At 41.0% G+C, this 15,248-nt stretch overlaps 1 protein-coding gene across 1 annotated transcript; it reads left to right on the top strand.

Annotated features, from left to right (window-relative positions):
* Positions 1-12,889: 12,889 nt before the first annotated feature.
* Positions 12,890-14,874, top strand: LOC143596667 (putative dolichyl-diphosphooligosaccharide--protein glycosyltransferase subunit 3B). Its single transcript, XM_077075379.1, has 2 exons — positions 12,890-13,501; positions 14,617-14,874. Exons 1-2 carry the CDS (start codon positions 12,890-12,892, stop codon positions 14,872-14,874), a joined length of 870 nt encoding a protein of 289 aa, XP_076931494.1.
* The last annotated feature ends 374 nt before the right edge of the window (positions 14,875-15,248 follow it).

Genomic DNA, 15,248 nt, shown 5'->3' with positions numbered 1-15,248 from the left:
ATACATAGATATAGATATTATATTAATATACCATATGAGAGAGAAGAGAATGCAAGTGTAGTGATTATTTATCAAACTACAGCAGAGTAACTTCTAATTTTTGTAAGTTGATTTTTGAAGAGCATTTTTTTTCTTTTTTTAATAGCTAATTGTCTTTTCTATCTATTTTACTTAATATTGTCTTAATTAAAACTATAACTCATAACCATTTGACATTTGGATATACATATAAGGTGGCGAAGCTTGGACAAAGATGTTGAAAAGGTCGGACAAAAATACGCATTAAAAACCCGTAAACGGAGGGGGGCAGGATAAATTTTTCAGTTGAAAACGGGTAAATTTACACTTCGTATAAAAGTGTCGGACGAAAACGAGTAAATTTACACTGCTACGCATTAAAACGGAGAGAGCCGGGGCCACCCCTCGACCAAACTATCCTTTGCCGACCTTTTATCATTAGCCAAGTTAGTAGCTGTTATTTTTCTTTTTAAGAGCTTAATTCTGGCTGGAGTCTAAATCCGTGTTTACTTATATCTATTTTTTTTCTAAGCGGCTTAAATTGCATATGGAGTTTATTTGATAAATAAGTTCTAGCTGAAACTTCAAGGGAATATTTAATAAAATAGTAACCAACTTTTAAAAGTGTTCCAATTAGGTCATTTATGCATATTTTTCTCAAATCCGGTCACTAAATCTTCAAATTGAATCTCACCGATTTTTTTGTGGGTTAAGAAAGAAATGGAGGATAAGATGTGGGGGTCGGAATTTGCAATATATGTAGTTATATTTTAAAAAATGTTAATTATATTAAAATTCAAAAATAAAAAATAAAATCTACGTCGCCACTCAACGTCAACATAAAAAAAAGATAAAAAGATTTCATGTGTGCAACAAAAAAGAAAAACACTAAAAAAACATGTTAAATCTTTAATTTAATAAAATATGAAAGTTGAGTGAGTCATTTGAAACAGTTTTTAAAGTTAAGTGATCTAATTGTAACACCTTTAAAACTTAGTTACTATTATATGAAATTGTCCCAAACCTCAATTATCAAGCTTGGCTATTTATATAATTTTTATTTAATGTGTCCGATATATTTACATAAATACTTAATACATTTGAAATTACGACAACATACACTAGTAAAATAATGCACTTTATGTTAATAAATTGTATACAAACCTGTAACTAAAAATTAGATAAATAATTAAATAAATAGTTATTAAGGAGTTCAATTTGAATCAAACTCAGTTTAAAAAACTAGTGGCTTTAGAATTTAGATATTATAAATATATAATACTAGTTTGATCTCCCCGTATTACGGAGTTTATTTAGATTTTGTTTTTAATCGTTTTGCTAATTTATATGTTGTAATGATTTGTTTTACTTTTTAACGTAGTTTTGTTAATACGTATATGTTAGTTTGTTACGTTCATTATATTTTTTTTTAACATTTGGGCTCTTTCAATTGATAATTTGATATGTGTAGTTTTTAGATTTTTAACGAATGAATATAAGCGAACACGAACAACTATAAACACAAATATTTGTCTTATGTAATAGGAGCGGTTGATGTAGATAATGATGATGGTTGATGCATGAGAGGAGAGGTTGGCGATGGTTGGTAGACAGGTGATGTAAAGGGTAAACCATCAACATTAATAAAATTAAAGGTTTCAAACAAATGTTGTTTTACTTAGTAAGGCTATTTTCAATCTCTTTTCAAAACATGAACTTTGCTTAATGCGGGTATTCCTATATAGAAAAGATTAAACAAATGATAACAATTAGCCAAAAGATTAGCATTGACCGTTATTTAAAGTTTTTCAATATTTTTTTTATGGTTGGTGATTTCCTATAGAAAACATTAAAGACCCGAAGGAGAAGCAACGTACAATCCTTTAGCAACACAAGGATATTTCACTATTCCATTTGTGGCTCATCAATCACAACCTGTAGCATTACATGATGTGTTTATAACTTTCTATTGTCATGCTATGATTCAAAAAAAACATTATATATGAAAATTTAGATAAAAGCAGTGGTTTTATTAAATAGAAAAAGAATTAAAAAGAAACATACATGTTCAAAACTTTCACCTCATCCTCGTTTATAATTTCACATTTCCATTTGCTAGTGCCCTGTATATCTTTGACATCTTTCCAACTTTGTTGACCTCATTGTTTGATCATCTATTTCGTTTATACAGTTAACGAAGGAACATAAAAGAAAACGTAAATTTTCTTAACGAACGAACACAAAAAGAAAAACCATGTTCATTTAGTTATTCACCATGGAATAAGTCGCAAAGGTGTCAACATATAGCAACAAAAGACACTAGTAAAATAATGCACTTTATGTTAATAAATTGTATACAAACCTGTAACTAAAAATTAGATAAATAAATAAATAAATAGTTATTAAGGAGTTCAATTTGAATCAAATTCAGTTTAAAAAACTAGTGGCTTTAGAATTTAGATATTATAAGTATATAATATATTATTGATCATAAATAAAAAGTTGGCATGGGAAGATCCAGGCTGCCTCTGGGTGGAGGTAGAAAGCCAGTAGGTCACATGTTACTATAAAGAACGTGACATTGTTGGGCCTTATTCTTTTAGTAATGTCAATTTAATATTTAAAAATATTTACTACTTTCTAAATATATTCACCTCATTATTTGAAGCTTCTTTGTAGTTTATATAGTTTTATTTTATAATAATGTATATTAGACTCGTATTATCATATAACATCATTGCTAATTATACTTTAGTTACTAATTACCACTTTACCTCTACCAATTGATGGCCATTCCCGAACAATCTCTACTTCCTCGATCTTTAATTCAGTCATGTTGAATCGTCCATGCGTGCTTTATTTGTGGTTGAAAAATAAACTTGTGATCCCCAAATGATCAAAATAAATGAAAATTCTACTTGTTCAACCACTTGCTATTGGTTCCTTGGTTTTGATTTGCTTTGTAGTTCCGGCTATAATAAGATACAAAATATATAATAGATTTAAGAGTATGTACCCATGAAGAAACACTAAGTGACCCGGTGCAGATTATAGATAATCTGGGGGTTAAGTAATGTTTCCCACGAGAATGAGGTCCAACAGAGACGGTTGTTCTTCAGGGGACCTGCAAAACAAACACCGTAAGCTCGTCACTGAGAAGGGGGGGTTCCTCCTTGTGACCACCCTCCGGCGTGAGAATCAGACTAGATTGCTCTGAATATAAGTGTATATTAAGAGATTGCTAGATAACAGGATAGCAGATGATCTTACCATTCCAAGATGTTGGAGTATTTATAGCCGAAGGTAGGTTTCCTAGAAGGTACAGCCGGCTGAATAGTATTCCTGTTCTACCAACAGTGGACTATGCACAGGCCATACTGGTTGGTGGATAGGTTACGGCCAACAGTAACAAAGTCGGCTGCACTATTCCACCAACTGTAGATTATGAACGTCCCACCTACTGTGGATTATACGCAGGCCATGCTGGTTGGTGAATAGGTTACGGCTAACAGTAACACTATTCTACCAACTGTAGGCTGCGCACGCCCCTCAGTAAGAGTTGGTGAGTAGGCAGCGGCTAATAGTGACAAACAGTACTAGAGGGTGCTCCTCCTCGTACTGTTGTCGGTGAGCTGTCACCCTGTGATTGGCTCATGGGCTGTTCTGGTCAGATTGTCTGTCCTATCCATACCTTGGTAGGTATAGTACAAAAGATCTTTCAGAATCATACGGACTGGCTCATTTTGGCGGGATTGTTCCCGCCTTGCTCATTCCTTCATGTGACTACTGAAGTAGCTATTGTCTTGTGCGTGTAGCCCTGCTGTCTGCGGGTAGCCTTCCCTGATGGCTTGTATCCGCAACTGCGGGAACAGGCGGGGTACTTCACCATTGGGAGGCTTTCCCTGCTTGTACAGCTTGCGTACTGCGCGTAAGGTTCTCTGAGCATGGTGGGTCCTGCGGGAGCAGATGGCCTTTGCGCAGACGTCCCTGTTCAAGGTGAGTCTTGCGGGACCAACTGGGCTCTGCTGGGACCTACCTCTTCAAGTCCCCCCAGTCTAATGTTCTTCTCATGAATGTTTAATAAAGTGAGGTGAACTTTTGGACTTTAAGCAAGGGGTTTTGAAAAAGGTTTTTAGTTTTAAGGTTCTCCGTGGGGATTCTTCCCGCGGGTTTCCTAATGTCACTTGCAAAAATTCCCGATTTTTTTGCTTGATCTTTGGGTATGATGCGGGTAGGTATGTAACCTTCTCGCAAGTCAGGAGCGTTGAGTCTTACTTGTATATAGTCTCCATGGGGTTCTGGTGGTTTTCAACATAGTGATCAATTATGCTAAGACCACCAATTCCATCACGGAGTTTCAAACAATATAATTCTCGACGTTCCCGTTATGCGGGGGTGTTATTCCTCTATCCGCAAGCATTGCCCAGAAGATCCTTCTTGGTTTCAATTCTCTGCGGGGCGCTAGGTATGTGAAGGGTTTTGCCTTAACACTACCCGCGCTCGTCTTACGGTTACTTTACTTCCAAGGTACTGGGGTCCATTCCCTGCGGGTGCTAGGTATGTGAAGGGTTTTGCCTTAACACTGTACCCGCACCTGTCTTATAGTTACTTGGTTGCCAAGGTATTCTTGGCTTCAATTCCCTGCGGGTGCTAGGTATGTGAAGGGTTTTGCCTTAACACTGTACCCGCACCCGGCTTATGGTTACTTGGTTGCCAAGGTATTCTTGGCTTTCAATTCCCTGCGGGTGCTAGGTATTTGAAGGGTTTTGCCTTAACACTGTACCCGCATCCGTCTTACGGTTACTTGTTTGCCAAGGTAAGGGGTGTTTTCCCGCTTACTTTTGAATCTTTTTTGAATTTTGAATTTCGAAATTCGAAGAGTTGGTGGAAAGATAGGAACAGTCCAAACATCTGAAACGTCGTGAGACGGTTTCTTCTGACTGTGTCAGGACGTGTAGGAAGTTATGGTGACGTGACAGTACATGGTCATTCCAGACGCTTTTTCAGGCGCGTGGGCGCGATTTTTCGGGCGCGTGGCCGCGAAATTAATGGTACGCGTCCTGTCAACAGCTGTTGCCAGCCTGCTTTTTGCCACGTGTCATAGTTTCATTGCACCTTCGATTTCTCTCTCCTCCGCATTAAATTCATCGCATTAATTGCGATTAGTATATAAAGGGGGAGAGGGCTCTTTGCAATCCACACCTTCACCCTTCTCTTCTTCTTCTTAGCGATTTCCGGCAAATACTCCCCTTTTCAGGCAAGCATTTTCCCGAAATCGCTTTCTTTCTGCAAAATGTCTTCTCGTGATCTTGAGTCTTCGGCCGATGACAAGAGTACTGCTGGTGAGTGCCAGTGTGCTCTGCCCGGCGATCAGTACCGGTATGTTGTTAGGAAGTTCATGCTCGATCCTTTCGAGCCTGAGTTTCCTGAACCCCATCAGACCGTGTACGATGCCCCCAGAGGCAAGATCGGGGTTTATGCAGCATTCTTTGTCTATGGGAATCTTAGGTTCCCATTGACAAAGTTTGTTTACCGTGTCCTTGAGAGGCACGGTGTTCATCTGACCGAGTTGCACCCCATGGCGATCGCCAAGATTCGCCATTTCGAGTGGGTGTGCCGGATTCTGGGCATTGAGCCCTATGTGGACCGCCTGATGACCTTCTATACTTGGAGGTGCATCCAGGGGTGGTACACCCTGACAACCCGGATCAAGGGTTTGAAGATTTGCGCGACCGAGCGCAGTCTCCGATCGTGGAAGCGGGAGTTCTTCTACATTTCTGCCCGCGCCATCCCCATTGCCATGAAGTTTAAAAATGGCCAAGCAATTCTGAGCCACCACGCCACCAACTACCAGGAGGCGGAATGGTTTGCGAAGATATCCCGGGTCCAATCTCCGGTTTACCGGTTTGCGGAGTCCGGGATGGTGATGCTGGGGATGAGCCGGGTATGGAAGGAGGCGTCTCAGGTTCCCATCCTTCTCGAATACGGTTTGAACTCTACTCCTTATGGTATGTCTTGTCTTTCTTGCTGATATGAGTTTGTCTTCTAACTGTTTCTTTTCTTTCAGAGGGGAACGATTTGGAGTCGCTCCTGTACCCGCGGGAAGCTGACGGTCCCGTGCGGGTGGGTACTCGTGCTCTTGACGAGAACGAGTTGCCCATCCTGGAGCAAACAGCGGATCGGTTTGTGGAGGTCTATCCGCTGGGCCACGAGATCCTGAGCCACCGGCGGCCAGGTAAGGCGTTATTCTCTCCTCCACCCCTCAGTGCTGTACCCGCTGCTAGAATTCCTGACATCCTGTCTTCTTCTGAGGAATCCGCAGATGGTCCTCCGTTAGTGCGGAAGAAGAGGTCTGCCGGCGGGAAAGGGAAGGAGAAGGCGGCCTCCACAGCCGATCCAGTGCTCCTATCTGACACTGAGTCAGATAGTGAAGAGGTGGCGGGGAACCCCGGTGGTGAGAAGACCACTGTTCCGGAGGCTACGACTGTTACCTCCGGAGAACCAATGACGACGACGGTGACCGGCATCAAGAGACCGGCTCCATCGGGTTCGTCCCCGCCCGTCCGTACGTTCAAGCTCAAGAAAACCCGTAAGTACAACTTTCTCTTAGCTTTTATCTTCGTAGTTTAATCCTTAAGTCTTTTAACACTTTTCTTCTTTACGCAGGCGTGGATGTTGGCGCATTCCAGGGTCAGGGGCCGAGTATTACCTCTCCGCCAATGACGGTAGGCTTGGTCAGCCTACCTGAGGCGTCGACCCAGGCGCCTGCGCCTGCTTCCGCTGGTTCAGTTGCTCACTCCTTTGAGCCGACTGTTCCAGCCGAGATGACGTCGCCGCCGGCTGTGAGGGCGATTTTTACAGCATCCTTCACAGAGCCGGCGGTTACTGTTGCCGCGGATTCTGCGGCAGCGACCGCGGCGGCGACCACGGCGGCTGCTACCATGCCCCCGTCATCGGCAACGACGGCCGGACAATCAGGTACGCGTGGGGCTTCTCGCATCTCTCCGCCACCTTCCCATCTGCCTGACCTCTTGGATGGATTTCCATTGGGTTCAGGTGATGGGTTCGGCGGCTATCGGCCTGTAATTGACCCTACAGGTGCGTAGGGTTCTTTTGGCCCATTTTTCTACAGGTGCGTAGGGTTCTTTCGGCCGGACAATCAGGTACGCGTGGGGCTTCTCGCTTTTTGTTTTCTGCAGTGTCGGATTCCAATGAAGTGTATGTTCCGCGATGGAACATACGCCGAGGAACAACCCTTCGTACCCCTGTGGAGTGCGTGGAATGGGCTCGCCACGCTGCTCCCCATGGTGCGTTGGGGGAAGCCATGGCTAGCTACCAGGAGGGTAGGCTAACCAACGAGCTTCAGGTTCTCCAAGCCCGGATGCAGCCGCGCGTCGAGCTGCTTTGTCGTGAAAACGACAAGTTGAAAGCAGCTCGCGCCAAGGAAGTATCTCAAGCACGGGCTCTTCGGGAGGAGAACCAAAAGCTGTCCGCAGCTGCTGCGGAGAAGGAGAAGGCCTTCAAGGCCCTCGAGGTTGAGGTTCAAGCGCGACTCGAGCCCCGCTCCAAGGCTGCCCAAGCTGTTAACGAACAGCTTCGGCTGGCTAAGGAGACTGCGAGGAACGCAACCGAGAGGGCCACCAAGGCTGAAGCCGTTGCTGAGCCTTTACGCGTGGAGAATGAGGAGCTCAAGGCCAAATTAGAGGCTCTCCAACGTGCTCATGATGCCTTGGCGATGGAAGATGCCAAGAAGCTCCAGGAGATCTTGGACCAGAGGGGCGTGCTTGACCATACCGAGCGGAAGCTTAAGGGCGTCGAAGAGGCTGCCGCAAAGGAAGTTCTACTTGCCAACCTTAACAAAAGCGAAGCCGAACGCGCCTGCACCCAAGCTCAAGCCGCCCTTCAAGAAGCTCTGGTTGCCAAGGAATGGCTTCTTCGAGAAGCGTTGTCTCAGGTAAGTCTATCTTCATGTCTTCACGCATTTCTTTGTAAATAGGGTGTTGACACTTGTATATTTTCTTATGTAGGTTGTGCATCGGGTCTTCTCAGAGACATCTTACGACGATGCAATGAGCGCAGCCCTCAACGCTTCTCACGAGGATGGGGAACGGGTCGGCTTCCTGCTTGGTCTAGGGTTTGTTGAGAAAGGCGTCCCGCCATCCAACTTCCCTTTGTACAATGTAGATACCGAAGCCATATATGACCAAGCAGTAAATCAATACGCCGCCTTCCCGCATCCGGTGGTGGAGAAGGTGAATGAAATTGCTGCTGCTGATGATGGGCTACCTATCCTTAAGGCTTACCTTGAACAGCCACGCTCTACTGACGGCGCTGGTCCAAGTGGAAGTGGCCCTGAAGCCTGATCCTGAAGATCCCTTCCCGCTGCTAGGATAGATTTAGTTTGTATAGATTTACTTTCTTGTAGGCGGGTAGTTACTCGGCCATTTTTGTAACGAATATTTATGAAATGTAAATCTTTGTGCGGCTAAGACCGCTTGATTCATTGGATTCCTTGCTTTATAAACGTTATATGACTTAAATACTTTAGTTTAAATTAGCAATTTTCCAAGTGTTTAGAATAAGTTAACCTTTGAACGTGGTAGATAGGTGTGAAGTTTTGCTTCCTCTTCCGTGATTGTGCGGGTAGGACCGTCACTTGCACGTAGTAGGATGGCTAAACTTTACCATCTGACCTGCGTGTAGGTTTTCCTCATCTTTGAGGATAAGTTAACCTTTGAACGTGGTAGATAATAGGTGTGAAGTTTTGCTTCCTCTTTCGTGATTGTGCGGGTATGACCGTCACTTGCACTTAGTAGGATGGCTAAACTTTACCCATATCTGACCTGCGTGTAGGTTTTCCTCAACTTTTTTTTTTTTTTTTTTTTTTTTTTTTAGGATAACCTTTGAACGTGGTAGATGATAGGTTGAAGTTTTGCTTCCTTGTTCGTGATTGTGCGGGTAAGACCGTCACTTGCACTTACAAGGATGGCTAAACTTTACTTACATCATACCTGCGTGTAGGTTTCCCTCATTGTGTTTATGTGGGTTTTGCCGCCTTCCACACGTAACGACTTACTTCTTCCCGTTTATGCGGTGAATACCGGCACCAGTGGGAAGTTCATAAGTATAAAGGTAAACACATTATGAAAGGAGAATCATTTCCATTAGAAGTGGCTCTAGGCCTTTTCTTTACAAGTTTTGGAATTGATCTACATATAACATTTGCGTAATTGAGCTCCATTCCATGTTCTTGGGATGGGAGTGCCATCGAGCCTTTCGAGCCGGTATGCGCCCTTTCCCAGGACTTCTTTGATAATGTATGGCCCTTCCCAGACCGGGGCCAGCTTTCCCGGGCGCTCTTGGTTTGAAGCCTCGTTGTTACGCAGTATGTAGTCTCCTATATTGAAGTTGCAGAGTTTTACCCGCGTGTTGTAGTACTTTTGCATTTGTCGTTTGTAGTTCTCTTCACGTACTGCGGCTAAGTCTCTGCGTTCCTCGGTTAGCATAAGATCCAACCGTCTTTCCGCATCATTGTCTTCTGGCTGACTCAAGACCCTTGGTGAGGGTAGACCAATTTCGACCGGGACCATGGCTTCAGTGCCATAAGTGAGGCTGAACGGGGTTTCTCCCTTACTGGCCTTCTTCAGCGTTCTGTTTGCCCAAAGGACGTGCGGAAGCTCGTCCACCCAGCCGGATCTGTGTTCCGATAGTCTCTTCTTGATGCCTTCGACAATGCTCTTATTTGCTCTTTCCACCTCACCATTACCTTGCGGGTGTGCCACTGAGGTAAAGGTGTGGGTGATTTGAAGTTCTTTTAGCCACTGTTGTAGCTTCTTGTCAGCAAAGTTGGTGCCGTTATCGCTCACCAAATTTTGTGGAAGTCCAAAACGACAAATAATAAATTCCCAAATAAATTTTTTGATATGTTTCGCGGTTGTTTGGGCTAAAGGTTTTGCTTCTATCCACTTGGTGAAGTAGTCGATGGCTACCACTAGGAACTGAACATTTCCTGCTGCTGTAGGAAATGGGCCTGTCACATCGATGGCCCACTTCTGAAATGGCCATGAAGAAGTGACTGGAACCAGTTCATTCTTCGGGCGGTGCGTGTTGGGTGCGTAAAGCTGGCAAGACCTGCATTTTCTGATGTATGCCAGTGCATCCGTATGCATCCCCGGCCAAAAGTATCCCGCGTTGTTTAGCTTGGCTACAACAGCGCGGGGACCTGCGTGTACTCCACAGATGCCTTCGTGTACTTCCCTTAGGAGGTAGTCAGCATCTTGGTTGTCCACGCATCTTAAGAGTGGGCCAAGAAAGTTACGTCTGTAAAGGATGTCATTGACGAGTTGATAATTCAGTGCTTTACAGGGTAGTTTTCTTGCCTGTGTTTTTGACTCTGGTAGTGTTCCTGCTGCAAGGTAATTTATTATTGGTGTCATCCACGTTTCTGTACCGGTTTGGATGACACAAATTTCCTTGTGCGGGACTGATGGTGCTTCGAGGAGTTCAATGCGGATGTCCTTTCCCAAGTGGGTGAAGGCTAGTGATGCAAGCTTGCTTAACGCATCCGCAGATTTGTTTTCGCTGCGCTTGACGTGTATGACTTTACAATCATTAAAATCACGCATAAGGGTTTTTGCCTGGGCGAGGTACAGGCCATTGTGTCGTTCACAGCCGTGTACGTCCCATTTATTTGGTTGGCCACCAGCATGGAATCCACGTGGGCTTCCAAGTTTTTCACTCCCATCTTACGCGCAATTCTCAATCCGGCCAAGAATGCTTCATATTCGGCTTTGTTATTCGTACTTGGAAAATCCAACCGAATAGCGTAAGTATATTCTTGGCCTGCTGGGTTGGTTAATTTTAACCCTGCGCCTGAACCCTCGTTACTGGCTGCTCCATCAGTGTAGAGTCGCCAGACATCATTGATGTCCTGTGCTGGGGAAGGTTGAGCCTCCTCCTGGCACTCTTTCTCCCGCGAAGCGGGGACTTCTGCAATAAAATCGGCCAGGACCTGGCCTTTTATGGCTGGTCTTGGCTTGTACTTAATTGCATATTCTCCCAATTCAATTGCCCATTTGGCTAGACGTCCCGATAATTCGGGTTTGCCTAGAACGTTTGAGAGTTTGAAGTTGACCAACTGGGCTCTGCTGGGACCTACCTCTTCAACCCATTAAATAAGATATTTTTAAAATCACACAAATCATAGTGTGTTTTCATAAATTTGCGTTTTTATTCGATTTTATTGTTTATATGCTATCATATCTCTTAAATCTCCATTAAGAGAGAATGAAACATTGATGGAGCATGAATTATGGTTGGAAACACTTTAACTAAGTTTCTATTAAGATTTAAATTTTCTTGTTACAGTTGACATTTGATTAAAACGCAAATGTAAGATTTAAAAATGGTTATTATTATAAGTAAAATTGTTTATTTTCCCTAGAAGAAACATGACACATGTTACCAAAATTCTCCTTCTAACGTGATCCACTTTCTGCTGTGTCGGTGTCGCAGCTAGCTAATAATTGACACTTAAAATGCCAGCTGGGTTACATATTATTAGTCAATATTATTATTTTCACTATATGTTGCCACTTGCCATGAACCTTTTTATGCAGCAAATTCACACTACAATATAAATTATTTATAACCAACGCGTTACAAATTTTAACATCATTAGAAATTGCTCGATAAAATGTCCTTCGGTCACTAGCCCATCGAATAAAAAGGTGTAAGTGTGATGTCGGAATAGTTATAGGTAATTCATTACTAATAACATTGCAGATGATTTCTTGGTAATTTTCACCCTTCCTCATACCATTTTTCTTCACGGATTATAGTGTACTCACTTTCAACGACATATTTATCAAGAATCATAAATTTTTTTTTTATTTTTGGTTTCGTTATTCCCAAACTTTTATCAAATACATTAACACAATTTATTAAGAGAGTAAAGTGCCTATGTTATTTAGGTATTTTACTTTTTGCTATTCCCATTTGATGGAATGGTAAATATGATTAAAAATGTATAATATGAGATCATTCTATATAGGCTAACAACATTTTAGTCATTCAAAAGAAAATTTATGTATTTGTATTTAAAGTTATTCTCAACAACCTAATTAGTTATAGTGTGTTAGTTTTATTAATTTTAGTAAAATAGTATGAGTATATATTAAAACACGAAAATCATCTTATGCTTTTATAAAAACTAAAAAATTGAAAATCCTAGACGGCTCTTTGGTAATTAAACCAATGTCGGTATGTTAATTGCTATACTTGTTCTCTTTCTAGCAAAGAATTTAATGCCAGCTATATTATTAATTGTTTCGTTAATAAAAATTAGATTTTAGTAAGTAATAACTTTGTAGAACAGTAATTAAGTTTCAATTTTGTTATAATCATAAAACACCCGTTCTGACTATTTATTTTTACCTAAAATACTCGTTTCGATCAGTTTAGTGATACAAAATACTCGTCTCATCAATCTTCTAAGTCTAAATAGTCATTCCGACCAAACTTGTAAAATACTCGTTGATACTAAGAATCTAGTCATTCCGAGTTATTTATGATGTGTATTTTGAAAATATATCGAATTCCTTGGGTGAATGAAACTTAAATTGGATGTACGTGTATTTCACACGTACACACAAATCTTAAATTGGAGGACATGACATTCGGTGTGATCGATGTTTATACTTTTACCAAATCAATTTTACATTTTATTTAAAAACACTGTATAACATAAAATTTCGACACGTGGCAACACACGATTCGTTAACAGTTAAACACAAGTGAGCACCCCATAACCATGCAAACTAACGTACCATCATCTTCTTCAAACTCCACAACAAACAACATGATCCAAACCATGGCAATCTCCACAAAACCAACACTAATCCCACTTATTCTAATCCTCACCATCATCACACACTCCTCCACCGCCGATACCATCTTCTCCGACCTCCACTCCCTACGATCACACTCCCCATCCAGCATCATCCACCTCAACCAAACCCTAATCAACCGCGTCCTCAAATCCACCCCCAAACCCTTCCTAATCATCTTCTTCGACGCGGTTAAGCTCCACAACCAACCCGAACCGAATCTCAAAACAATCAAATCCGAATTCGCCTTAGTTTCAAAATCTTTCATCATCAACAACCGGAACACCTCATTGTTTCACAAGATCTTCTTCTGCGACATCGAGCTAGGTGAATCCAAACACAATTTGATCCGGTTCGGTGTTCGTGCTTTACCAGATATCCGCATTGTTCCGCCTGATGCCAAGGACTTGAAATTGGATTCGATACCTATCGTTCTTGGAGATTACCCGGGTATAGCTGAATCCATGGCGGATTTTATTGGTCTCAGAACCGGGATTTCAATAGGCGCGATCCATCGTCCCCCGATTGTTACCAAAACTCAATTAGGGCTTGTGATTGGGGGTTTTCTTATGTGGATGCCGTTCGTTGTGAAAAAGGTAATTTAGAGTTGTTTAACTAATCGAGTTTCGAATATTTGAATTGAATTAATCGAATTTTACAATTTTGATATTGGATTTTAATTTGAAATATATTCGACTAATTCAATTTGCAGCAAACTCAAAACTAAGGTTTTATAAATACAAATTAAAATACTTACAGGGGTTGGATCAATTAATACAAATTAAATTAACGTGCTAAAATCAAGTAGTGTAATTTTGTATACAACATATTGTAATTATGGCATAGTGTAATAGCAGTATAGTTTAATTACACTACGATGTAATTACATAACCACACACTTGTATGCATAATTACATACTTAATTCACAGAGTTAGCACGCTAATTTAATTTGTACGTTAACTTTTCCTAGTATATATATAGATAGAGAAAATATAGAATACAATAATTGCTTAATGTACATTAGGTACAAGAATACTTATATTCATGGAATCGATCCATGAAATCACATCACAAGATCTCGAAATCGTCAATACATATCCAATTAATCATTGGTTCACCAAAATAAACAGTTTTGGATCGTTAATCGATCAATTTTTACTTTTCTTCACGAAAACCGTTTTGAGCATGTTAGTATTTTTGGCTGAGCGTTTTAGTATTTTTGGCTGAGCGTTTTAATATTTTGGCTAAACGTTTTAGTTTTTTGGCTGAGCGTTTTAGTATTTTGCCTTTGAGCATGATTCGCGTATGTTAAAGTACGTTAAGGATTATTGTACGTTATCCTGACCCTAAATATACATAAACAAAAACAAAATACATTGTTTGAAGTTGAATTGAATAAAGAGTTATAAATTCGCATTCGATTCTAATTTGCTAACTAAAATGGAATCAGATAGTCAAATTTGAAATATCGAAAAACGAATTCGAACCTTGGAATCTAAATTCGATTCGAATCAAATTTCTAGTTTTTTTAATCTGATTCGAATATTGAACACCCCTAAGGTACTTGCAGGCGAAACTATATTTCACAACAAACGAGTATGGATCTTCGGGACAGTGCTTGTGTATTTCTTAAGCGTATCAGGATCTATGTTCATACTGATTCGCAAAATACCATTGTTTGTAACGGACAGAAATCAACCTAGTAAACAGGTCTTTTTCTTCAAGGGCAATGGGATGCAGTTTGGTGTAGAGGGTTTCTGTGTTGGATTTCTGTTCACTGTTGTCGGGTTGTTGTTGTCGTTGGTGACTCGAATCGTTGTTAAGATGAAGCATTCCGCGATGCAGAGAGTGACAATGATCGGTGTGATGGGTGTTTCGTTTTGGGCTGTGAAACAAGTTGTTAAGTTGAATAATTGGAAAACTGGATATGCTGTTCATACTTATATGCCTTCTAGTTGGTATAAGTAATTTTATGTTAATTACTTTTGATTTGATTCTTAAGAGTTTGTTAGATTAAAGAAGCAGTTATTTGAATAAACTGTTGTTTTCAAAATAGATTATTTGATTAGGATTGTTTAATATTCGGTTACAAACCGATTAAATTCAAAGCTAACTAAGTAAGATTGTACTGAATTACATACTAAGTTAAGTTAAGATGAGGAAATCGAATTCATATATAAAACATATGCTCTAGTAGACCGGCCACCTGATTGGACCCCACCCCAATCGGAGTCTGAGAAAACAGTAAGCTTAAGAGACGAATGATGTCTGGAAAATAATTTGTGATGAATAGTTTCTTTCAAATACAAGAGACAATAAAGAGATTTGTATTTGAGATAACA

Source organism: Bidens hawaiensis, unplaced genomic scaffold, assembly GCF_021521415.1.
Source record: "Bidens hawaiensis isolate Kalapana, Puna unplaced genomic scaffold, B.hawaiensis_p1.1 tig00046834_1, whole genome shotgun sequence".
In the NCBI taxonomy this organism is placed as follows: domain Eukaryota; kingdom Viridiplantae; phylum Streptophyta; class Magnoliopsida; order Asterales; family Asteraceae; genus Bidens; species Bidens hawaiensis.
This window is presented reverse-complemented; position numbering and strand designations above follow the sequence as displayed.

Bases quoted from the DNA above. Each gene is read 5' to 3' on its own strand.
- LOC143596667 (XM_077075379.1), top strand. From the start codon at position 12,890: ATGGCAATCTCCACAAAACCAACACTAATCCCACTTATTCTAATCCTC. The intron at 13,502-14,616 runs GTAATTTAGAGT...CCTAGTAAACAG, and splicing joins TGCCGTTCGTTGTGAAAAAG to GTCTTTTTCTTCAAGGGCAA.